This window comes from Salmo trutta, chromosome 13 (assembly GCF_901001165.1).
Source record: "Salmo trutta chromosome 13, fSalTru1.1, whole genome shotgun sequence".
NCBI classification, from domain to species: Eukaryota; Metazoa; Chordata; class Actinopteri; order Salmoniformes; family Salmonidae; genus Salmo; species Salmo trutta.
Window position 1 is genome coordinate 58,919,060 of NC_042969.1, and position 26,543 is coordinate 58,945,602.

The 26,543-nt window shown below is 41.7% G+C and overlaps 3 protein-coding genes across 5 annotated transcripts in view; 2 read left to right on the forward strand and 1 right to left on the reverse strand.

Moving 5' to 3' along the window:
• The first annotated feature begins 1,465 nt into the window (after nt 1-1,465).
• On the forward strand, nt 1,466-2,352 carry LOC115206193 (mitochondrial import inner membrane translocase subunit Tim8 A-like). The gene is made up of 2 exons (XM_029772884.1): nt 1,466-1,697; nt 1,939-2,352. Exons 1-2 carry the CDS (start codon nt 1,599-1,601, stop codon nt 2,107-2,109), a joined length of 270 nt encoding a protein of 89 aa, XP_029628744.1. The 5' UTR covers nt 1,466-1,598; the 3' UTR covers nt 2,110-2,352.
• il4i1 (interleukin 4 induced 1) lies at nt 2,287-7,078 on the reverse strand. 2 transcript variants are annotated; one of them, XM_029772868.1, is made up of 8 exons: nt 7,019-7,078; nt 6,127-6,229; nt 4,875-5,089; nt 4,572-4,684; nt 4,157-4,358; nt 3,941-4,009; nt 3,640-3,776; nt 2,287-3,535 (listed from the first exon to the last, which is right to left on the reverse strand). In XM_029772868.1, the coding sequence occupies exons 2-8, from the start codon at nt 6,155-6,157 to the stop codon at nt 2,773-2,775; spliced, it is 1,530 nt and encodes a 509-aa protein (XP_029628728.1). In that variant the 5' UTR covers nt 6,158-6,229; nt 7,019-7,078; the 3' UTR covers nt 2,287-2,772. The 2 variants fall into 2 exon arrangements, with proteins under 2 accessions (XP_029628728.1, XP_029628727.1); XM_029772867.1 differs by lacking the exon at nt 7,019-7,078 and adding an exon at nt 6,526-6,717.
• Nucleotides 7,079-16,207: 9,129 nt separating this feature from the next.
• snx19b (sorting nexin 19b) overlaps nt 16,208-26,543 on the forward strand; it is a 31,544-nt gene continuing 21,208 nt past the window's right edge. The window contains exons 1-9 of one of the 2 annotated variants that reach the window (XM_029772853.1): nt 16,208-16,422; nt 16,955-18,670; nt 18,946-19,084; nt 19,195-19,295; nt 21,385-21,504; nt 22,191-22,297; nt 24,474-24,567; nt 24,687-24,858; nt 25,042-25,409. In XM_029772853.1, the coding sequence (XP_029628713.1) occupies nt 16,985-18,670; nt 18,946-19,084; nt 19,195-19,295; nt 21,385-21,504; nt 22,191-22,297; nt 24,474-24,567; nt 24,687-24,858; nt 25,042-25,274 (2,652 nt within the window). In that variant the 5' untranslated portion in view covers nt 16,208-16,422; nt 16,955-16,984 and the 3' untranslated portion in view covers nt 25,275-25,409. Of the gene's footprint in view, nt 16,423-16,954; nt 18,671-18,945; nt 19,085-19,194; nt 19,296-21,384; nt 21,505-22,190; nt 22,298-24,473; nt 24,568-24,686; nt 24,859-25,041; nt 25,410-26,543 lie in introns of those variants that run through there. The other variant, XM_029772852.1, reaches the window with a different exon arrangement.

Below are 26,543 nucleotides of genomic sequence, written 5' to 3' on the forward strand. Positions count from 1 at the left end.
ATGAAGTAAGGATTTAAAACATTTGCAATGGTCAATCTTAAAGGGGCAATCCTTAGTTGTAACAACAACAAAGCTAAATCCCTGCCACTGTTTCGGTAAAAACCTTAGGGATGTGGCTAGAGACATTAACCACTCTCAAATTCATAGACAGAGCTATGGTTGTAAGGACTGACCATCCATGATATCAAAAGTATAGTTCGAATTATGTTTTGAGGCTCTACAGTGTTTGATTACATTTACTTTGTTTACAAACATTGAAGTAAAACAAGCTCATATTTTGGCTTCTGATGGGGTACAACAGCTGAACTAAGCTCAATAGGCACTTATAAATTATATTCTTTAAAAAAAATCTATGGATATACCACCGTACATCATTCATTTATAAATCCAAAAATGAATATAGCAACTGCAGATTCCACCTTTAATCTGAATAGATCGCAGTGATTACATTAAAGGGATGGTCCACCCAAATGACACAATGACATATTGGTTTCTTTACCATTTAAGCAGTCTATGGATAAAGTACTACAGCAATCAATGCTTTGGTTTTGTTTACCTGGCCACTGTTTCAATAAAAAATAAAAATAAACATTTGTGGCACAAATCCAATGCAAGTCAATGGTACCTATTTTTACATCTCCGTACTTCATATCAAAATCATCTATAAGTAACTTAATTGAGTTACACCAAAGGTTCCCAACCGTTTTATAGTCCCGCACCCCTTCAAACAATCAACCTCCAGCTGCGTACCCTACGTACCCTGCGTACACTCTGCGTACCCTGCGTACCCTGCGTACACTCTCAAATATTGTTTTTTTGCCATCATTGTAATCCTGCCACACACACACACAATCCATTTTGAGATACTTTATGTTGGTGCGCGAAAATGCTGTGGTGTGAATACTTAAGTTGTTTTCTTAGGTATCTGTACTTTACTATTTATATTTTAGAAAGTGTTTACATTTACTTCACTACATTCCTAAAGGAAATAATGTACTTTTTACTCCATACATTTTCCCTGACAGCCAAAAAGTACTTAGCAGAACAGGAAAATGATCCAATTCACGCACCTATCAAGAGAACATCCCTGGTCATCCCTACTGCCTCTGATCTGGCGGACTCACTAAACACAAATGCTTCGTTTGTAAAATGAGGTCTGAGTGTTGGAGTGTGCCCTTAGCTTTCCTTAAATAAATAGACAATAAAATAGTGCCATCTGGTTTGCTTAATATAAGGAATTTTATACTTAAGTATATTTAAACATTAGAAGGGGAAGCATAGAAATATCGCACAAAGAACAGATCTACCGCTTCTTACAACGAGAATGACAGATCTTTAACTCACAATTATATGTGAATTTGGTCAAGTTGCCCAAAAAGTTACTTAATCGTGGCTTTTAAAAAATGGGTTGGCCTTACTTAAATGAAAGGCTGAACATTGAAAATATTGCACAGTCATGACTCGTGTGTTAGTCAATTATCTTGGTAACGGAGCAAACTACAACAAACCACTGAGCAAAAAACGCACGAGCCTACAGAGGTCATTCTCAGCTCTACTGGTTGAATTAACCCGACTGTAAACCAATCCCTGTTACTGCAATGGACGGCTTTGATTTAAATTCGTCAGAAAAGGCTGATGGTTCAGAGCTCCAAAGGATGATCGCAATTGAACAACAGAAAGCGCAGTTTCAGGCCCAGGTAGGTAGTTTAGCTACACACAGCAGCAGCTATGCTACGGAGTTAGCTAGTTAGCTAACGCTAGCTACGTTAACTGTATTTTGAACTGTATCCTGCATTTGTTATTTTATTACACCCATCAAACGTTTTTTCAGAATGGACACACCGAATTCCGAGTTGATTACGAAATCATACATTTCTGTTTTGAGACCTCCATACGGAAATTGACTTAACGTTAGCTGATTCATTGCTTCTTTTGAAGGTGCATAACTTCACCGATGTCTGCTGGGACAAGTGCATGGAGGGGAGCCCGAGTTCAAAACTGGATTCACGGACAGAGACTTGCCTCGTGAGCTGTGTTGACCGCTTCATTGACACTACCTTGTCTATAACCAACCGGTTTACGCAGATGGTGCAGAAGGGTGCCCATTGATAGGAGCTAGACTATGGGAAATAGACTGTGTTTTATTTTGTAAAAGAACTGTGCATTATGTTTTCCTTTATGTCTCGAACCCCTAACACCATTGCCTAATATGCTGAGTATGATATGCCACAGTACAATTATTAAAGAGGCAGGCCTAAATTGGACATGATATAGAATCACAAAGTATTTGTTTGCAATACGGCTTTATTAAAGTAACATTTTAAAAAAGTAGGCCCAAGAACTACACCTACACCGTGCTGCTCATTACATCTATGTAACATGTGTGACATCATTTGACATAGTTTTCTTTCCTACAATACTTTAGTATGTGTAACACAATTGCCATTTTAAACCAGTACACACAAAATAATACAGGTTAGAAAGGGAAAAGTGTATGTACAATATGCCCTGAAGAGTACTTAAATAGGCCAGTAAACATGTTCTGTTTCATTTCATCAACACTCGTCTCATCATGTTGTGCCATTCATATTGAGTAAAGCAGAACACATGTATACTAGCGAATGCATCATCAGACAGTACTAAAAAACGTTTGCAAAAATGTTTTGGTTTGGCCATCGAATTTCATCATTTCATTTGTCAACATTCAACCTTTAATCATGGCTTCTCAAGCTATTCAAAATACAATCGATGTCCCCGGGCCCCAGATGTCTATCATGCCAGGTTACTAATGTTCCTGGCTGCCCTTAGTGCAGATTTCATGGCAGTCTCGATCCAAGCGTGAGGTAGGGCCGTGTGCTCCCCAGCAAAGTGGACTCTGCTCTCATTCCTGAACAGGTCCGAGGCGTAGTCCGTCTGCTGGTAAGGTGTGTAAATGGCAAAAGCCCCCAGGCTGAAGGGATCCAGCCCCCACTTCTTCACCAACCCTCCAGTACAGAGAGGTCGTATAACCTCCCCATGGATCTTTACCAGATCATCCAGCACCAAGGCCTTCAGCTCATCCTCGCTCACCCCCTGGAACAGAGTGGAGTCATCGGAGCAGGTGTAGGATGCCAGGAGAGCCCCCCCAGCCGTGCCTGGGAAGCTGTGGCTAGGGTAGTAGATGAAACGAGAGGGGAGATCCGTGATGCTCTTCCCCCCTTTGATGCCCTCCTTTTCCCAGAATCTCTCGCTGAAGCTGAGGACCACCTTGGTGGAGCTGGCGTAGTGCACAGACCGCAGGGCCTCCATCTTCTGGGGTGACAGCGGGGGTTGGAAGTCCATGAAGAGGGTGGCCTTCGCTGTAGCTGTCACCAGGGCATAGTCTACTGTAAGATTGGTCAGGGAGGATGGATTGCGCCAGTCCTGGTAGGATACGGTCACGTTGCTGCTGGTTTGACTGATGAGTCGGACCTTGGAGTTGAGAAGAATGGTACTGTTGAGGGCCTGGTAAAAGGCCCTCGGTAAATGGTCAAACCCATCAGTGATCTCGTAATAGCTGAAAAACAGAGAACATTCCACTACTTTAATACACTACTTAACAAACACTAGATGTAGGGCGGGGTGTCTAATTTGGTTATATGTGCATAGTGCTGTTCTTACACAGTGTTGTCGTTAATATCTGACTGAATATACAGCATCTCAGTAAGTGATGCGTAGAAGAGGCTGTTCTCATTCAGGATATCTCCGATCATGCGCAGGGCACCACGACTTAGGTTCCCCTCCTTCACTAGATACTCCTATCAGAAATCAACACTTATTAAAATTGCTGAATAAAGATATATAAAAACATGAATTCCCATTTCTAGTAAGGAAAGTGGCAAAGTGCATACCAATTTAGCCTATAACAATAATCCTGCATCTTGTCTGATGGTTACCTCTAAGCAACCAAGTGTTTTCTTACCTTGACTGAGTACGAGTCATATTTTCTCAACATGGCCTTGCAGCCAGCTGTCTTGATATCATCCCTTATCTACAACAAATCATTTGTAAAACTTATTTGTTATAACTGTGTTATGACACATACTGTACCTGTATATAAAATAACATTTAACATTACACAGTGTTCCACCAAATGGGTCTAATGTTGTGTTTGGAGCCCCCCTCCCTTTGCACACACCTTCCACAGGGCCAAGTCGAAGAGCTGACCAGCCGATTTTCCCCTTTCCTTGTCAGTCAAGGGATAGTTCAGCACGTCTGGGTTCTCTTTAACCGTATATGTTTTCTGCAGCAACCCGTTCACATAGTAATATGTGTTGATGTCATCCTGGATAAATGGATTCAGTCCCAGGCCCATTTTTAATGCAAATGATAAAAGAATTCTGTTGAATTAAAAATGCCATAGTTAACTTTGTTTTGATGGTTAAATTAAACACCTGTTATCATTCTTATGCAAATCTATAGGACATGCACCTGTATCAGATCAGGATTCATTTGAGATCGGATGCTTGACCTCTTTTCAACAATAACATATGAAGATAGGGGATAAGAGATCGCTACCTATTTCATGTGGTAGGACAATAGGCCTAACTCACTTGTGAAAGCTAGGGATCCTCATAGCACCCAGCTCTGCATACCATCCCTCTCTTCTATTTCTGTAGGTCTCAACCCGTCCTCCAATTCGACCACTTGCCTCTATTAAAGTCACCTTGTGCAAAAAACAAAATATATCAGTTTCCCCCTTTTACGCTATAGGCCTATTATTAGTCATAACCAGATAATTAGTATACTGACACTAAATTCCTTTCTGAGTATGTCAATCATATGTAAATTAGCATATGTCAATGTTATTCATTGTGTTGACATTGATACAGTAAATGTTATGAAAGATACTGTACCTTGTGCCCTGCGTCCTCCAGAAACTTTGCTGCAGTCAGTCCAGCAATACCACCACCGATGATGGCAATATGATGAGGTGTCTTTGTGAAGGGAAGACCTCTGTTCACAATTTCAAGGAGTTCGGCATAGTCTGAATCTTGCATGCAGTCTAAAAGAGGATCTTCAATGTATCCATTGACACTGAAAACTATGACCACAACTACAGCGACAGGAACTGGAAAAGAAATAAGTAATTGTTTAATAGGCCTACAGGCTTCCAATATAAGAAACATGTAAAAATGTATTTTTAAAAAGGGCTACGAGGGATATATGTTTTTAAAGTATATGCAATATACAATAATGGCATACTATTCTTGTTTTCACCCCAAAATCACAAAACTAGATCTAGAATGACTTTTAGAATGTTCCTGAACAACATCCCTTTTTCTACTTCCCAATAAGTTGTTGGAATTCAACAAAAGGTTTTCCAAAAGTAATTTATTGTATCTGGATTGCCCCATAAGCAGTGGTGTAAAGTACTTAAGTTAAAAGACTTTCAAGTACTTTTTAAGTAGTATTTTTTTGGTATCTGTACTTTACTATTTATATTTTTTGACAACTTTTACTCCACTTCATTCCTAAAAAAAATAAAAGTATTTTCTACTCCATACATTTTCCCTGAAACCCAAAAGTACTCGTTACATTTTGAATGCTTAGCAGGACAGGAAAATTGTCCAATTCACGCAAAATCTCTGGTCATCCCTACTGCATCTGACCTGGCGTGACTCACTAAACACAAAGGCTTTGTTTGTAAATTATGTCTGAGTGATAGAGTGTGCCCCTGGCTATCCGTGCATTAAAAAAAATAAAAAATAATAATCGTGCCGTCTGGTTTGATTAACATAAGTTATTTGAAATTATTTATACTTTTACTTTTAATAATTAAGTATTATTTAAAACCAAATACTTTCAGACTTTTACTCAAGTAGTATTTTACTGGGTGACTTTCACTTTTACTTGAGTCCTTTTCTATTAAGGTATCTTTACTTTTACACAAGTATGAAAATTGGGTACTTTTTCCACCACTGCCCATAAGGTGAATCACTACTTGTTATTCTGACAGTAGTCACAATGTATTTCTGGACTCCCTGGAACAATGAATTTTTACAAATTCTTCAAATAAACAAAAATATAGGCTATAAACTTTGATCACAAGTCAATTTGTCATTATAACTAAGCTAAAGTCAGATGAAGAAAAAGGAAAATACTTACAATATTTGCACAACGCCACATAGGGTATCATCTTGACTCCTAAGCCCAGAGTCCTTGCCTTCCCTTTTCTGGTGATGCTGACGCCCACCGGAGAAATAGAAACCTAAAGCGAAACGTGGAGGCAAGTACTGTAGCCTAGATAATGTGATTGACTTTGTTTTACTAAATTAAATGAATATTATGAATGTAATATAACATTGAAAGCCCTCACCCCCCTCCCCAAAACCCACCAAAATCTAGTTACACATTTGTTTTCTTTGCGAATTAAATTAAGAACATTAATTTGCGATTCATGCATAACGACTTACCTTTAAACACCTATTCATATATGTATAAATCATTAGACCTACACCCTTAAACTGAGATACAGGTAGGCTACCTTCATGGGAAACTACTCACCTTCATCAATGGTAACTTCTCAAAAGCAATATGCATGAATGAAACAAATATCTCTGAGCTATATAGCTTAGCTATTTTCCTTAGCCTAAATCTTTTCTAGGATTCTTACAAGTTGGCGTCTTACCATGAATGACTAGACTGGAAATCACACATGGTATGTGTGAAATTGCACCCAACGTATTTTAATGAGGGACCTATTTGGGCTTCTGAGGTCGGAAAGGAATATTTTCCCACACCGGCTCGAGATTCAACCACACTGAACAAATTAGATTAGTGAGGTTTACTATTCACCAGCATACCTCATTTTCCCCTTCCCACCAACATAATATATGTTTTATAGTGCATTTTAGTGTCTCCTGAAGTCCACCTTGCCTTACGTGACTTGAGATAGAGAAATTATATTTTAAGATTCGAAGATAAGATTCTATAGTGAGTTATTTAATTGGATACATACATTGAAGGTTAGGTTAAATAAATCGGAACGTCTACTCACCTTACTGTGATGTCAATTGATAAGCCTGTCTTTTATAGTGCAGGAAGAGTGCAATCGAAAGCAAACGCGAACGTTTCAAAAGTGTTACATCATTGGAATTCCTTTATTTACGTGAATTGGATACATATCAAGAAGGGCTTGATAAGCCTTTTATATGATGTGATGTAAACAGTCAGCAACACATTAACTGTGATAATGCAATGAATGTGCTCCACAATGCATAATATCTTGATGGCTGTTTTTTATATTACTCTTTATAACAAAAATGGTCATGAGGGACTGAAAAAAACCAAGACGAAAATAAATTTCCCCAAATGTTTTGTACTCCCTTGACTCCATTCCATGTGCGTCCCAATGGCACCCTATACCCCACATTGCCCTATGAGTCCTGGTCAAAAGTAGTGTACTGCAAAGGGAAAAGGGTGTCATTTGGGATGAACATAAACCTTGCCATTCACCTGGATTTTATTCTATTGTGTGTTGTAAACAGATTGGCATTTGAGCCTGTTTAAAGCCAGAATCCTTAATTGAAACAATAACAAAGTGGACACACTGCCTCTGTGTTAGTAAAAAGCTGAGCAATGGGTCTGGAGAACTATAACCACTCTCAAACGTATTAAGATTACTTTATTGGTTAATTGCACACAAGGTCCTACTGAAATTTGTCTTCTGCTTTTAACCCAACCCCTCCGAAAGACACACATACAGGTTTTGGAGAGGTGCGGGGGGCTGCTTTAGTAGGCACCGGGGAGCTGTTCTTGCCTTGCTCAAGCGCACAATGTCAGGCAATGGCATCTAAGATTTGATACCAGCAACCCTCCAGTTGCCAGTTCACTTCCCGTCAGATTTTTCCCGTCGGTATGGATGCAAGGACTGACCATTATGCATTATGTGAAAATGATAATTTTAGCTATGTTTTGAGGCTATACAGGGTTTGTTTACATTTACATAGTTTACAAACTTTTCAGTAAAACAAGCTTATATTTGGGGTTCTAATGGGGTACGAGAATTGAACTAAGCGCATGAGGAATTTAGTTTTTACTCTTAGATTATATTCTTCAAGAATCATATAATATTATGATGTAGGCTTTAAGGATTCTAGCTTTAAGCCTTTCCCACGCTACGTTGTGCCACATTGATGTTCTTTGTGGCATCTTTTTTAAGGTCATCTGAGCAACCGATGGACCTCTAGAATAGTTTATTTCAACAGCGGAAGTAGAGCCACATGAGTCAAATCAAATGTATTCGTCACAAACACAGTTTACAGCAAGTATAAAAGGTGCAGCAAAATTCTTATGTGCTAGTTCCCTCAGCAGTGCAGTACGTACATTTATCAATAATCAAAAATAACAATGAAAAGAGTCAAAAATAAAATGTAGTAGAAGTAATATAAGAGGTAATATGCGTAGTAATAATGGATTTACACTGTACTTACAAATATCAATTGGGTAGTGGAATCAATAGTATATATTAGAACAGCAGCGGTGTGTGTGTGTGTGTGTGTGTGTACATTTGTGTGTAGTCAGTGAAAACTATTTCGAAGATGCATAAACACTCTTAGAAAAAAATGAGCTCTCTAGAACCTAAAGGGTTGTCCCCATTGGATAACCCTATGAAGAACCTTTTTGGTTCCAGGTTAACCATTTGGGGTTCCGTGTAGAATCCCTTTCCACAGAGGATTCTACATGGAACCCAAAAGGGTTCTCCAATGGGGAAAGCTGAAAAACCCTTTTGGAACCCTTTTTTCTAGGAGTGCAAAGTCCCTAAGCGCAGGTCTGTGCAGGGAGACAGCTAGGTTGAGCTTTTCAGCAGTCTGATGGCCTGGTGGCTGAAGCTGTCGCGGAGCCTTTTGGTCAAAAACCTGATATTCCAATACTGCTTGCCAGATGGTAACAGAGTGAAAAATATGTGGCTTGGGTGACTGGATTCCTTGACGATCTTTCACGCCATCCTCAGACACTGCCTGGTGTAGATGTTCTGGAGGGCAGGGAGTTCACCCCCAGTAATCTATTGGGTTGTCCGCACCACCCTCATTAGGGCCTTCTGGTTGAGGGCGGTTCAGTTTCCGTACCAGGTGATGATGCAGCCTGTGAAGATGCTCTTGATTGTGCAGCTTTAGAACTTGTTTAGGATCCGAGGGCCAAATTTCTTCAGGTGCCTGCTGCACCTTCTTCACCACGTGGTGTAGTGTGATTGGACCATGTCATGTTCTCTGTGAAGTGCACACCGAGGAACTTTAAGCTTTTGACTTTCTCCACTGCAGCCCAGTCGATGACAATAGGGGGGTGCTCCTGTTTCCTGTTGTCCACTATCAGCTCCTTGGTTTTGCAGACGTTGAGGGAGAGGCTGTTTTCCTGGCACCACTGTGCCATGGCTCTAACCTCCCTGTAGGCTGTCTCGTCCCCATCAACGATCAGGCCCAACCCCGTCTTGTTGTTGGCAAACTTATTGATGGTGTTGGAGTCATGTGTGGCCACGCAGTCATGGGTGTACAGGAAGTACAGTAGGGGGCTGAGCACACACCCCTGGGGGGGCCCCGTGTTGAAGGTCAGAATGAGGGAGGTGTTGTTGCCTACCCTCACCGTCTGGGGTCTGCCTGTCAGGAAGTCTAGGATCCAGTTACAGAGCGAGGTACTCTATCCCCATTGAGACCGTGTCTGTGCCTCGACCTAGGTTGGGCAAAACTAAACATGGCGGTGTTCACCTTAGTAATCTCAGTAGAATAAAGACCTCCTCCATTCCTGCCATTATTGAAAGAGATTTTCAATTGAAACCCCCCTCCCCCCCCCCCCCGACGTTTTCGTCTTTTGAGCTTCTCGTCATGAAATCTATGCAGCCTACTCAATCACTCTTTCTTTATAGCTACTGTTTACAGGCCTCCTGGCCCATATACAGCGTTCCTCACTGAGTTCCCTGAATTCCTATCGGACCTTGTAGTCATAGCAGATAATATCCACATTTTTGGTGACTTTAATATTCACATGGAAAAGTCCACAGACCCACTCCAAAAGGCTTTCGGAGCCATCATCGACTCAGTGGGTTTTGTCAAACATGTCTCCAGACCTACTCACTGCCACAGTCATACTCTGGACCTAGTTTTGTCCCATGGAATAAATGTTGTGGATCTTAATGTTTTTCCTCATAATCCTGGACTATCGGACCACCATTTTATTACGTTTGCAATCACAACAAATAATCTGCTCAGACCCCAACCAAGGAGCATCAAAAGTCGTGCTATAAATTCTCAGACAACCCAAAGATTCCTTGATGCCCTTCTAGACTCCCTCTGCCTACCCAAGGATGTCAGAGGACAAAAATCAGTTAACCACCTAACTGAGGAACTCAATTTAACCTTGTGCAATACCCTAGATGCAGTTGCACCCCTAAAAACTAAAAACATTTGTCATAAGAAACTAGCTCCCTGGTATACAGAAAATACCCGAGCTCTGAAGCAAGCTTCCAGAAAATTGGAACGGAAATGGCGCCACACCAAACTGGAAGTCTTCAGGGACTAGCTTGGAAAGACAGTACCGTGCAGTATCGAAGAGCCCTCACTGCTGGTCGATCATCCTATTTTTCCAACTTAATTGAGGAAAATAAGAACAATCCGAAATGTCTTTTTGATACTGTCGCAAAGCTAACTAAAAAGCAGCATTCGCAAATGGAGGATGGCTTTCACTTCAGCAGTAATACATTTATGAACTTCTTTGAGGAAAAGATCATGATCATTTGAAAGCAAATTACGGACTCCTCTTTAAATCTGCGTATTCCTCCAAAGCGCAGTTGTCCTGAGTCTGCACAACTCTTCCAGGACCTAGGATCAAGTGACAAGACACTCAAGTGTTTTAGTACTATATCTCTTGACACAATGATGAAAATAATCATGGCCTCTAAACGTTCAAGCTGCATACTGGACCCTATTCCAACTAAACTACTGAAAAAGCTGCTTCCTGTGCTTGGCCCTCCTATGTTGAACATAATAAATGGCTCTCTATCCACTGGATGTGTACCAAACTCACTAAAAGTGGCAGTAATAAAGCCTCTCTTGAAAAAGCCAAATCTTTACCCAGAAAATATAATAAACGATTTGCCTATATCGAATCTCCCATTCCTCTCAATTTTTTGGGAAAAAAGCTTTGCACAGCAACTCATTGCCTTCCTGAAGACAAACAATGTATATGAAATGCTTCAGTCTGGTTTTAGACCCCATCATAGCACTGAGACTGCACTTGTGAAGGTGGTAAATGACCTTTTAATGGCGTCAGACCAAGGCTCTGCATCTGTTCTTGTGCTCCTAGACCTTAGTGCTGCTTTTGATATCGTTGATTACCACATTCTTTTGGAGAGATTGGAAACCCAAATTGGTCTACACGGACAAGTTCTGGCCTGGTTTAGATCTTATCTGTCGGAAAGATATCAGTTTGTCTCTGTGGATAGTTTGTGCTACACGTACGCTACGGTCACAAGACGCAGGCATCTTTATTGTCCCTAGAATTAGAACAGCTGGAGGCAGGGCTTTCTCTTATAGAGCTCAATTTTTATGGAATGGTCTGCCTACCCATGTGAGAGACGCAGACTCGGTCTCAACCTTTAAGTCTTTATTGAAGACTCATCTCTTCAGTAGGTCCTATGATTGAGTGTAGTCTGGCCCAGGTGTGTGAAGGTGAACGGAAAGGCACTGGAGCGACAAACCACCCTTGTTGTCTCTGCCTGGCCGGTTCCCCTCTCTCCACTGAGATTTTCTGCCTCTAACCCTATTATGGGGGCTGAGTCACTGGCTTACTGGTGCTCTTCCATGCCGTCCCTAAGAGGGGTGCGACTCTTGAGTGGGTTGAGTCACTGACGCGATCTTCCTATCCGGGTTGGCGCCCCCCTTGGGTTCGTGCCGTGCGGGAGATCTTTGTGGGCTATACTCGGCCTTGTCTCAGGGTAGTAAGTTGGTGGTTTGAAGATATCCCACTAGTGGTGTGGGGGCTGTGCTTTGGCAAAGTGGGTGGGGTTATATCCTGCCTGGTTGACCCTGTCCGGGGGTATCGACGGACAGTGTCATAGTGTCTCCCGACCCCTCCTGTCTCAGCTTCAAGTATTTATGCTGCAGTAGTTTATGTGTTGGGGGGCTAGGGTCAGTCTGTTATATCTGGACTATTTCTCCTGTCTTATCCGGTGCCCTGTATGAATTTAAGTATGCTCCCTCTAACTCTTTCTTTCTTTCTCTCTTTTCTCTCTTCTCTTGGAGGACCTGAGCCCTAGGACCATGCCTCAGGACTACCTGGCCTGATGACTCCTTGCTGTCCCCAGTCCACCTGCTGTCCTCAGTCCACCCCAGTCCACCTGCTGCTGCTCGAGTTTCAACTGTTCTGCCTGCGGCTATGGAACCCTGACCTGTTCACCGGACGTGCTACCTTGTCCCCAACCTGCTGTTTTAGACTCTCTCTCTCTCTACAGCACCTGCTTTCTCTAACTCTGAATGATCGGCTATGAAAAGCCAACTGACATTTACTCCTGAGATGCTGACCTGTTGCACCCTCTACAATCACTGTGATTATTATTATTTGACCCTGCTGGTCATCTATGAACGTTTGAACATCTTGGCCATGTACTGTTATAATCTCCACCCGGCACAGCCAGAAGAGGACTGGCCACCCCTCAGACTCTGGTTTCTCTCTAGGTTTCTTCCTAGGTTCCTGCCTTTCTAAGGAGTTTTTCCTAGCCACTTGGTTTCTACATCAGCATTGCTTGCTGTTTGGGGTTTAAGGCTGGGTTTCTGCATAGCACTTTGTGACATCGGCTGATGTAAAAAGGGCTTTATAAATACATTTGATTGATTGATTGATATATCCTGGAGGTGTGTCTTGGGTCATTGTCCTGTTGAAAAACAAATGATAATCCCACTAAGCGCATACCAGATGGGATGGCGTATCGCTGCAGAATGCTGTGGTAGCCATGCTGATTAAGAGTACCTTGAATTCTAAATAAATCACTGACAGTGTCACCAGCAAAGTGACCCCACACCATCACACCTCCTCCATGCTTCACGGTGGGAACCACACATGCGGAGATCATCCGTTCACCTACTGTGCATCTTACAAAGACACAGAGGTTAAAAACCTAATGTCAGACCAAAGGACAGATTTCCACCGGTCTAATGTCCATTGCTCATGTTTCTTGGCCTAAGCAAGTCTCTTCTTATTTTTGGTGTCCTTTAGTAGTGGTTCCTTTGCAGCAATTCGACCATGAAGGCCTGATTCACACAGTCTCCTCGGAACAGTTGATGTTGAGATGTGTCTGTTACTCTGTGAAGCATTTATTTGAGCTGCAATCTGAGGTGCAGTTAACTCCAATGAATGTATCCTCTGCAGCAGAGGTAAATCTGGGTCTTCCTGTGGTGGCCCTCATGATAGCCAGTTTCATCATAGTGCTTGATGAAACTTGGAAAGTTCTTTAAATTTTCCGCATTGACTGACCTTCATGTCTTAAAGTAATGATGGACTGTTGTTTTGCTTTTCTATTTTAAGCTGTTAATATGATCTTGGTCTTTTACCAAATAGGACTATCTTCTTTATACCCCCCTACCTTGTCACAACACAACTGATTGGCTCAAACGCATTAAGATGGAAAGAAATTCCACAAATTAACTTTTAACAAGGCACACCTGTCAATTTAAATGCGTTTCAGGTGACTACCTCATGAAGCTGGTTTAGAGAATGCCAATAGTTTGCAAAGCTCTCATCAAGGCAAAGGGTGAATACTTTGAAGGATCTTAAATATAAAATATATTTTGATTTGTTTAACACTTTTTTGGTTACTACATGATTCCATATGTGTTATTTCATAGTGTTGATATCTTCACTATTATTCTACAGTGTAGAAAATAGTCAAAATAAAGAAAAATCCTTGAATGAGTAGGTGTGTCCAAACTTTTGACTGGTACTGTAGGAGCTAGGGGTTGTTTCTGGCCTTGTCTTCATGCTTCTTGTTCTTTATCTTTTACTCAGTGTGAAAGTTTAGATATTAATCCCCATTAATCTTGACAATGAATGACATGGCTTCATTTAAAATTTTTTAAAGGACCTCATTGTTGTGGGTAGCTGAAATTTACACAACAATATTGGTCACATTCTTCACATATTGTAATAAGGCACCATGTGGTTATTTGAACAATGAGCAAAACACTTCCTTGACTGACACATGATTAAAACGTTGACATTTGCCTAGATGGCTTTTTACTGGCAGTGGATATAGTCGACAGATTAGCATTTGAGTTCATAGACATTTTCCACACTTCATTGTGCCACATTGATTTCCTGTGTGGCACATTTTCTCAGGTAATCTGAGCAGCCGCCAAACAACTGAACATTGCTAAAGGACATTAGTATAGCAATAGAATACATCATGTCATGTAAACAATGCCATCACAATGCTACAGGGCCCAGGCTACCTTAACAGCTACCTACTATGCACACTCAATTGCCTCTCTATACCTAACCCAAACACGTGGAATATCAGTTTAATTATCACTGTTAATTTGACTGTTTTTTTAAAAAGTATTATCTAATCATAGTGGATATCTGACAAGACAAAAACATTTTTTTTGCAGTTCGTTCCAGTCATTGGCAGCAGAAAACTGGAAGGAAAGACGACCAAAGGAGGAATTGGCTTTGGGGGTGACCAGTGAGATATACCTGCTGGAGTGTGTGCTACGAGTGGGTGCTGCTATGGTGACCAGTGGGCTGAGATAAGATGGGGCTTTACCTAGCAGAGACTTGTAGATAACCTGTAGCCAGTGGGTTTGGCGACGAGTATGAAGCGAGGGCCAACCAACGAGAGCGTACAAGTCGCAATGGTGGGTAGTATATGGGGCTTTGGTGACAAAACAGATGGCACTGTGATAGACTGCATCCAATCTGTTGAGTAGAGTGTTGGAGACTATTTTATAGATGACATCACCGAAGTCGAGGATTGGTAGGATGGTCAGTTTTACGAGGGTATGTTTGGCAGCATGAGTGAAGGATGCTTTGTTGCGATATAGGAAGCCGATTCTAGATTTAATTTTGGATTGGAGATGCTTAATGTGAGTCTGGATGGAGAGTTTACAGTCTAACCAGACACCTAGGTATTTGTAGTTGTCCACGTATTCTAAGTCAGAGCCGTCCAGAGTAGTGATGCTGGACGGGCGAGCAGGTGCGTGCAGTGATCGATTGAATAGCATGCATTTAGTTTTACTTGTATTTAAGAGAAGTTGGAGGCTACGGAAGGAGAGTTGTATGGCATTGAAGCTCGTCTGGAGGTTAGTTAACACAGTGTCCAAGAGGGGCCAGAAGTATACAGAATGGTGTCGTCTGCATAGAGGTGGATCAGAGAATCACCAGCAGCAAGAGCAACATCATTGATGTATACAGAGAAGAGAATGGCCCGAGAATTGAACCCTGTGGCACCCCCATAGAGACTGCCAGAGGTCCGGACAACAGGCCCTCCGATTTGACACACTGAACTCTATCAGAGAAGTAGTTGGTAAACCAGGCGAGGCAATCATTTGAGAAACCAAGGCTGTCGAGTCTGCCAATAAGAATGTGGTGATTGACAGAGTCGAAAGCCTTGGCCAGGTCGATGAATATGGCTGCACAGTAATGTCTCTTATCGATGGCGGTTATGATGTCGTTTAGGACCTTGAGCGTGGCTGAGGTGCACCCATGACCAGCTCTGAAACCAGATTGCATAGCGGAGAAGGTACGGTGGGACCTTAACCCAATTGAGATGGTTTGGGATGAGTTGGACCTCAGAGTGAAGGAAAAACAGCCAACAAGTGCTTGACATTTGTGGGAACTCATTAAAGACAGTTGGAAAAGCATTCCTCATGAAACTGGTTGAGAGAATAACAAGAGTGTGCAAAGCTGTCATCAAGGCAAAGGGGTGGTTACTTTGAAGAATCTCAAATATAACATATATTTGGATTTGTTTAAAGTTTGATTCCATATTATTTCATAGTTCTGATGTTTTCACTATTATTCTACAATGTAGAAAATAGTACAAATAAAGAAAAACCCTTGAATGAGAAAGCGTGTTCAAACTTTTGACTGGTACTGTATATTTAAGCTCGGAATAATTCTTATTTGGATGGAAAACCGACATTCCTTAATTCGTTCCATAGCGTTATGGAGAATGGTTTATTGGATTAATGTGGCAACTCTCGCTGTGGACAGAAACATTTGCATCGGTTTTGAGACGTCATTGACTTGAATTTTTGTTGACCTGGCAACCCTGGTCAAGAGATACGGGAAGTAAACAAACTGATGGAGCTGTCAAAAAAAGAAAACAAGACGTTGCCAGCTTCTTGCAAGTGATACAGTTGCCATGACTGCTTGTATCATTTTACTTGTCGTACTTTCCGGAACATCAAGCTAGGGGTAAGTTTGACTAAGGTAAATTTCGCAAGGGTAATTTAGCTTGGCTAGCTAGCTAACGTTACTGTAGCAAGCTAACGAAAGGAAAGACGACCCGGCTAGCAAACTAACATTAGCTTCCCACCCCCACCACGAATAACCAGACATCTCATCATATCAATAATATAATAGAACATGTCATCAGTTAATTGTAAAGTCAATGTGTCATTACAAAATCGTTAGATGAAGCTAGCTATTTGGATTGTCACTTTTACATGGCAACAAGCTAGTTAGTTTAGTACAGTAGCTAACGTTAGCTAGTATAACGTTAACTAGCTAGCTAGGTCCACTCCACTGGCTGCTACTAGCCAGAGCTACTCAGCTAACCTAGCACCGGTAGCTAGCTAGCTAACCAGGCAATAATACCAATTCTTCCTGTAGGTTGCAGAGAAGAAATGTAGTTTATCACAGATAATAAATTCACTAGCTAGGTCTGTGTTGCCAGGTAAATAATGTGAAGTTAATTTAACGTTACTTATGTTATTTATTTTCGTAGACACTGAATATAAAAGTCATATGAAGAGCCATGTCTCACACTCAGTCCGAGACTGTTGGCCCAATTCAGTGGACCATGGCGGAGCTACTGGGTCAGAGGAGCCTACTGGGCTTTGGAGCTCTTCTGACATGGCTGATTCTTTTCCATTTACTGGTGAATGTATGGCTGCTGTGTGTCTTCACCAGCCTCCTGGTGGTCATGGGAGGCTGGCTGGGATCTCAGGCTGTCCTGGACTCCAACAGCGTTGTTCACCTAGAGAGGTTCATCACATTGGAAAGGGTCCCTCCTTCGCCTGAGAGTGAGCGGCAGCTAGACCACGAGATACAGACCACCGTGCGCAAGATAATCAGAGACTTTGTGTCCTCCTGGTACTGCATAGTGTCCTCGGAGCGGCACTTTGAGGTCGAGGTGCAAAGTGCCATGTACTCCATGGCGATGGAGCTGAAGAATCGGTCAAGAAGAGTGGACAGGAAGGTCCTGACCCAGAGGGTTTTGGACCTGTGTGGCGGCCACCTTCAGAGCTACTTGAGAGCCAAAGAAGTCATGGCCGAGCTGAAGAAGCAACCGGATGGAGAGAACAGCCTCTGGAAAGCATACTCCCGGGTCTGCACAACTCACCCTGCTGTGAAGAGTTCGGCCATGGAGGTGAACTACGCCAGGGCTATTGTTGACCTGCTGCTGCATGTCCTTGTCCCACCCCCTCACCTGGAAACCCGAACGGGAAGGTTTGTAGTCGGAGAGCTCATCACATGCAATGTCCTTCTCCCCTTCATTACGAAACTATCGGATCCAGACTGGCTGAACCTGTTAATCGTTTCCGTTTTCACCAAGTCAAGTATGCAAGCCCCCGAAGCCTCAGAACCACCAAAAACACCATCACTGCCACATCTCACTGTCTTAGAACAGGATCAGCCCCAGCAAGACGTTCAGGTCCCTTGCTCTTTACCCTTAAGGATCCTATCAGAAACACCTAACGACACAGAGGCTGCCACACCTGAGTTGGCTGCTTACGATATTATCGACTCGGCAGAATTGTACTGCCCTCAGAATAATATAGAGGAAGAAGAGCCTCAACAAGCTAGACAGTACATTGGTATCTGCCCAATAGACTACCTTAGACCAGTCAAATCCAACCCGTTCTACCAAGAGACCGACTCAGACCTGGACTCTCCTCTGACAGATTTCAAGAGGAGCTCAATGGAGTCCCTGGTTCTGATTGGTGCAGAGGAAGCGCTGTCGGACCGGTTTCGAGAGTGTGCCACACCCACTGACATCAGCAGCGTCATGGATCTGGAGGATGACCTCCGGGTTTACCCTGGCCTAGCCGAGGTCACTTCCTCCCCCAAAGTCCTGGTCTCTGAACAACAGGATCACCCCGAAGCCTTCGCTAACGTGTTGTGCACCACGATGGAGGACGTTCCCTCGAGTTTCAGCAGCCTCCAGGACCTGGAGATGAGGGACAGCGGCACTAGCCCAGAGAGAGAGCTGCTGAGCGTGGACCTGGCAGTGGGCTGCCACTCCAACGGGCTGACGGCGTCGGTGAGCGGCCCTCTGCAGACCTCCTCCCCCATGGCGCCCCTGCCCTCCTTCAGCTTCGAGCCCCTCAGCAGCCCTGAAGGCCCAATCATTATCCAGAACCTTCGAATCCCTGGGACCATCACGGCCAAGGAGCACCGTGGCACCGGCTCGCACCCGTACACTCTCTACACGGTCAAGGTGAGTTCTTATTGCAAGGTGAATCTGTTTGTTGTTTAATGTATGGAGAACAGTATGGAGAACATTACATGTTGGTGGTTTGAATAGGCTAGGTTACATATGCCTTCATATACGCTGCAAAAACAACTTATTCTGATCATTGATGAGGTGTTATGGTCTTAAGGCGAGAACACCGAGTAGAGGAAAGAAAAGGTAAGTAGTGGAAATGGACGTTTCGAGATTATTTTTGTCTATATTAATCTAGTTTGTTTTGTGCTAAAACATATGTCTTTCAGTATGAAACAGCAATGGACTCTAATATCCCAGGGTCCATCCAGCCAGTTGCCTATCACACGGTCAACCGGCGATATAGTGAGTTTCTCAACCTACAGACCCGCTTGGAGGAGAAATCAGACTTGCGAAAACTCATCAAAAGTAAGTATTGTTATCTGAACAATGGCAGGCGTTTTAGTTCCATGTGTCATGTGGAACTAGACTGGGTGTCTTTCTTACAGCTTCTAACTGATCTCACTAACATGGTTTAGATGTGAAAGGACCAAAGAAAATATTTCCAGACTTGCCGTTCGGTAACATGGACAGTGACAAAGTTGAGGCCAGGAAAGGGCTGCTCGAGACTTTCCTCAAGGTTGGTAACATATTAACTCAAGCCTTGGGAATTAAAACAATATTTTTTTTTGTTAGTTTTATACTTTGTAAACGGCATGTATTATACACTTTAATGTAATTTTTCTCATTGCCATATACAGTTGAAGTCGGAAGTTTACATACACCTTAGCCAAATACATTTAAACTCAGTTTTTCACAATTCCTGACATTTAATCCTAGTAAAAATTCCCTGTCTTAGGTCAGTTAGGATCACCACTTTATTTTAAGAATGTGAAATGTCAGAATAATAGTAGAGCGAGTGATTTATTTCAGCTTTTACTTCTTTCATCACATTCCCAGTGTGTCAGAAGTTTACACACACTCAATTAGTATTAATTAATTCTATACCTGCATTGTTTGGGGTTTTAGGCTGGGTTTCTGTACATCACTTTGTGATATCAGCTGATGTAAGAAGGGCTATATAAATAAATTTGATTTGATATTAGGTAGCACTGCCTTTAAATTGTTTAACTTGGGTCAAACGTTACGGGTAGCCTTCCACAAGCTTCCCACAATAAGTTGGGTGAATTTTGGCCCATTCCTCCTGACAGAGCTGGTGTAACTGAGTCAGGTTTGTAGGCCTCCTTGCTCGCACACGCTTTTTCAGTTCTGCCCACAAATGTTCTATAGGATTGAGGTCAGGGCTTTGTGATGGCCACTCCAATACCTTGACTTTGTTGTCCTTAAGCCATTTTGCCACAACTTTGGAACTATGTTTGGGGTCATTGTCCATTTGGAAGACCCATTTGCCACCAAGCTTTAACTTCCTGACTGATGTCTTGAGATGTTGCTTCAATATATCCACGTAATTTTCCATCCTCATAATGCCATCTATTTTGTGAAGTGCACCAGTCTCTCCTGCAGCAAAGCACCTCCACAACATGATGCTGCCACCCCCGTGCTTCATGGTTGGGATGGTGTTCTTCGGCTTGCAAGCCTCCCCCTATTTCCTCCAAACATAACGGTGGTCATTATGACCAAACAGTTCTGTTTTTGTTTCATCAGACCAGAGGACATTTCTCCAAAAAGTACGATCTTTGTCCTCATGTGCAGTTGCAAACCGTAGTCTGGCTTTTTTATGCCGGTTTTGGAGTAGTGGCTTCTTCCTTGCTGAGTGGCCTTTCAGGTTATGTCGATATAGGACTCGTTTTACTGTGGATATAGATAATCTTGTACCCGTTTCCTCCAGCATCTTCACAAGGTCCTTTGCTGTTGTTCTGGGATTGATTTGCACTTTTCGCACCAAAGTACGTTCATCTCTAGGAGACAGAACGTGTCTCCTTCCTGAGCGGTGTGACGACTGCGTGGTCCCATGGTGTTTATACTTGCATACTATTGTTTGTACAGATGAACGTGGTACCTTCAGGCATTTGGAAATTGCTCCCAAGGATGAACCAGACTTGTGGAGGTCTACAGTTTATTTTCTGAGGTCTTGGCTGATTTCTTTTGATTTTCCCATGATGTCAAGCAAAGAGGCACTGAGTTTTAAGGTAGGCCTTGAAATACATTCACAGGTACACCTCCAATTGACTCCAATGTTGTCAATTAGCCTATCAGAAGCTTCTAAAGCCATTACATAATTTTCTGGAATTTTCCAAGCTGTTTAAAGGCACAGTTGACTTAGTGTATGTAAACTTCTGACCCACTGGAATTGTGATTGAATTATAAGTGAAATAATCTGTCTGTAAACAATTGTTGGAAAAATGACTTGTGTCATGCACAAAGTAGATGTCCTAACCGACTTGTCAAAATTATAGTTTGTTAACAAGAAATTTGTGGAGTGGTTAAAGAACAAGTTTTAATGACTCCAACCTAAGTGTATGTAAACTTCCGACTTCAACTGTAGATCTGAGTTGAATTTATTTGGATGAATTAACATATCAGTGTTCATGACATTACACAGTCAAATACTATTTTATTCGTCACGTGCTTCATAAACAACAGGTGTAGACTAACAGAAAGTAAGCATTTCACTGTTAGTCTACACCTGTTGTTTACGAAGCATGTGACAAATAACATGTTATTTTATTGTTACTTGAAAACTAACACTCATTTCCCATATTTTTCAGCAACTTTGTGCTATACCCGAAACTGCCAACAGTGAAGAAATGCAGGAGTTCCTTGCTCTTAATACAGATGCAAGAATTGCCTTTGTCAAGAAGCCGTTCATCGTATCACACATAGACAAGGTATGTGTTATTGATAATCACTTTAATTAACTAGGCCTGTATGCATTAGAAACAAGGAGATGCTGTACAGAAAACCTCAATAAGGAGAGTGAGGAACTTAGAGGCATCAATATCGCATCCCCAAACATTTTACCTCCCCTGTAATTGATAATGGTGAGAAGTTAGAATATTTTTTCAATATTCACGTTCCATTCCCGATTATCTGTAATCATGGTAGCATACACATCAATGTAGTGTTCAGAAACATCAAATATTTTTATTTACAGTAAAAGTGAGTCCAAAATGACACTACATGATTTACCATTCATTTATATTAGGCACAAAATTATCTGAAACATAACCAAAACAAACTGCAGATGCATCCAACAAGTTTGTGGAGTCACAAGCTTAATATAGTCATTGCGAGGTAGGAATATGGGACAAAATACTACACTTTTTACTACATTTAATACATTATAATAGGGGGACAAGATACATAAAGTGCGTTCATTTCTAAACGGTTAAACAGATATGAATGAAAATACTCTCAAATAAGAGGTGACATTATACACTGTCGCTTCATATAATACATTGGATCTCAAATCCAAAATGCTGCAATATAGAGCCAAATTAAATGTTTTTGTTTCACTGTGCAAATACAGTAAATACGTAGGGGAATGTAACTGTGTGAACAAATGGCTCTGTAGATTGTGGATACCTTGAAGACGGCGTTTCCTCGCTCAGAGCTACAGAGCCCTACAGAAGACATGGACGGAGACTCTGAGGGAAAGCCTTCCTCAGATAAGAAAAACAAGTAAGTCAAATGAACTCCTCCTTCTGTAGAACAATACAATAAATGGTGTCTCAATAATAGAATCAGAGTTGGAAAGTAACGGATTACATGTATTAGGTAATCACATACATTTTCTAATGTAACTGTAATCAGGCCTGATTACATTTTTTAAATGTATAATTGGATTACAATGACATTCTTAAAAACAGCTGATTTCATATTGCATTACTTCTTCTAATATCAAGATTTGGGCTCTAAGTGTTTGCCTCAAACACACAGAAATGGCAGATCTTTGAAAGCTGTTTTGAGCCACACTACTTAGAAGTCACCTTTCAGTGGGAATGGAAGCTTTTCCTTTCTGTTCTAATCTATTTTGAAATCTGCTTGGTTTCGTTTCACAGAAATGTTTTTCACCCAAAAATAGTCACAAAAAAGTTTGTCTAAAGTTTCTTTTTGATTAGTCAACACCCTGTTCACTTCCAAATAACTGGCATTAAAAATATGACAAACCACTACTCTGCTAAATCTCAAGTTTCAGGTAGATTTCAGTGAACTCATTTCCACTATCTGTCTGTCTTTGAAGTCATACCAGACTGTTACATGAAGGGAGGGCCAGACATGACCATTTCCTATTTTGCTTGCCACAATTTGGTGGGAGGATGTAGGCCCATCATTTCACAATCAAAGAATGAGCGTTGGAAAAGCTTTTCCTGGAACTTGACAGTAACGCTGACGTTTTAGTGTAGCCATTTCATCAAGAAGATGCATTAAAAAGTTGAGCCAGCACTTTCCCAAGGATTCTTGGGTTGAGTGGGCAGAGTAAAGGTGTCTGCATATATAAGGTCAGTTTGCTCCTAGCAGAGCTCGGCTAGGCGAATTGAACGTCTGCTCGCATACGCCGTTAAAATTCCTTTGCTTTTGTCCCTCTTGAGATGCTGTATCAACAACATAGCCAGTACACTTCCTCAAAATAAAATGAATCTAAGATAACTCAATAAATTTGTAATTCATTTTGATGTTTTTTCCTTGGAGGTCTTAGTCAAATAATTGTACATCTAGCTAAGATGTTTGATGCAGTATTTCTCAGGTGAAAAGATTTGCATGAAAACTAGTCGTCTGTCGTTGAATGACAACACATCATTGAAGAATCCCAAGTGTTGACCAATCACTGACAAAGGGGTGAAGACTTCGGCTACCGAACTTCGACAAGCTTCAAGACAACATTTTGTGTGCTCAAACAGCCCAAAAAACTTCTGCCAAACACCAAAACATCCCAAAATGTTGTCATAATATATGCTTGAACTGTTTCGACTGGGAAGCTTACACTAAGCTTTAGAGGGAACTGATTGTTCTGCAAGATAAACTGACGAGGCAGATGCTGATTTACCAAGGCGTTAATCCAAAAGTAATCAGATTACATTACTCAATTTGATTAATCCAATGGATTGTTTTACAAATTACATTTATTGTCATGTAATCTGTAATTACATTTTTCAAGTAATCCGTCCAACCCTGAATATTTACACTGAGTGTACAAAACATTATGAACACCTGCTCTTTCCATGACAGACTGACCAGGTGAATCCAGGTGAAGGATATGATCCCTTATTGATGTCACCTGTTAAATCCACTTCAATGAGTGTAGATGAAGGGGAGGAGACAGGTTTATGAAGGATTTTTAAGCTCTGAGACAATTGTGACAAGGATTGTGTCTGTATGCCATTCAGAGGGTAAAGTGCCATTCGGAGGGTGAAGTTCCTTTGAACAGGGTATGGTAGTAGGTGCCAGGCACATCGGTTTGAGTGTGTCAAGAACTGCAACGCTGCTGGGTTTGTCACGCTCAACAGTTTCCCGTGTGTATCAAGAATGATCTACCACCCAAAGGACATCCAGCCAACTTGACACAACTGTGGGAAGCATTGGAGTCAACATGGGCCAGCATTCCTGTGGAACGCTTTCAACACCTTGTAGAGACCATGCCCTGAGGAATTGAGGCTGTTCTGAGGGCAAAAGGGGGTGCAACTCAATATGAGGAAGTTGTTCTTAATGTTTTGTACACTCGGTATGTGTGTGTGTGTGTGTGGATGGATAGATATGTGTGTATATATGTATACATTATTTAATTATGAAATGCGCATGACATTTTGTGAAATGAATTGTTCTATAAATAAAGTTTGATATGTGTGTCTGTTTACAGGTCCCGGCTAAGGTTCTCCAGCAAAATCACCCCAGTCCTTAATGTGTCTGACATGAGGCCTAAAGTGCTATACTGCTTAGATGAGGGGAGCACAGTAAGTACTTCACTGTGCTGTGGTCTCTCGTCTACAGTGACGATTGTTGCATGAAATCTTGTTATAAGAGTTTTTAATCCTTAAACACATGAATGTTTGTCATGCTTCTCTTTTTGCAGGGGTTTAACGGCCTGTCGGTTGCTGGCCTAGAGGCCTTTATTAAGGAGCAGGAACTAGCGGTGATGTGTGACGCAGAGACTGAGAGGGAAGGCTGTCCAGGCCTCAGAGGAGAAGTTGGAGGCTGTGGGTGCACACGGAATAATTTACCAGGTGCATCCATTCAAGACTCTGGTAAGGACTGTGCAAAGAATGTGGATATTTTAGTAGTGGTGGGTGCGTAAACTTACACAATGACGCCTCTCACAATATTGTTCATTGCCCCGTTAGTTCAATACAGGAACTACGTTCATACAAAAATCTTGGCTTGTGATAATGGATCTTTATGTCATGACCGCTTTCTGTTCATCCCGGCAGTGTCTTTTTGTACGTGCGTGAATGCATGCTTCTTACTGTGTGGACAGACAGACAGACGGACAGAGTGGCGTGACTGTGAAGTCAGGGGGAAGCACAATTCCGCCCACATCTTCCACTCCAGACTGAACTTGGATGGCTCATTCATTGTGAAATGCTGTTTTTTACTGTACATAAAAACAGGATTTGCTACTTTTCTTACTTGGTTTAAGTTCAGTTTCTGGCCCGGTCTATGAATATTCAGTGTTTTAGAATGTGGACAGAAGGTTTAGGTCCTCTAACTGATCTTGCTTATTACTTCTATCTCCACACATGGAAGACCAGCAGTCTATTGTATGTCTCCGATCCAGTGAATGGCCTTAGAAAAAAAATGTGATTTCATTGACTTCATATGGAAACTATCTCCCACGACTTGACATTGGAATGAGCATGTCCCTTTTTAATTGAATCCAAATTGCTAGGGCTTCCATGTTTAAAGTCTGCTCATTGTCTTGTCTGAAGGAGATGCGTTTCAGATGTGGGCCAGACTTTTATGGTGAGCCGTCTGGCTCACTCTCACTGACCAGACAGGTCTGAAACATCCAGATCACTCCAAAACATTTCAAGGTTGAAAAGTTAACCTGAATGATGTGACCAGCATACCCGTGCAGTACTATAATGTCAACACTAGAGGGAAGTATTGGCAAACATTTGTTGGGGGTATTTTTTTGGTCTATGCTGAGAAATCTGTCCAGGAGCAAGAGGTTACTGGTTGTGTCAATGTTTGACATTGTGTGTATCATAGTTTTTTTTTCCTTTTTACAGATTTCATCTGACAAATTTTGCCAATAATGTTGACATACTGTGGTCATCGCCAACACCTACTTTGGCCGCCTTTCCTTCCAGTTCTCTGCTGCCAGTGACTGGAACGAATTGCAAAAATCGCTGAAGCTGGAGACTTACATTTCCCTCGCTAACTTTAAACATCAGCTCGCTAACTTTAAACATCAGCTAACCGATCGCTGCAGCTGTACATAGTCCATCTGTAAATAGCCCACCCAATCTACCTCATCCCCCATATTGTTTTTATTTACTTTGCTGCTCTTTTGCACACCAGTATCACTACTTACACACCATCATCTGCTCATCATTGTCTGCTCATCTATCACTCCAGTGTTAATTTGATAAATTGTAATTACTTTGCTACTAGGGCCTATTTATTGCCTTACCACCTCATGTCATTTACACACACTGTATATAGACTTTCTTTTTTGTCCTATTGTGTTATTAACTGTACGGTTGTTTATTCCATGTGTAACTCTGTGTTGTTTCTGTCGCTTTGCTTTATCTTGGCCAGGTCGCAGCTGTAAATGAGAACTTGTTCTCAACTAGCTTACCTGGTTAAATAAAGGTGAAATAAATAAATAAAATAAAAAATCCAACACTTACATGAGGCTTTAGTGTTTTGAGATTTTCATATTTCATAGCCAGAATGTTATTTAGTGTTTTTGGTTGAAAACTGAGAT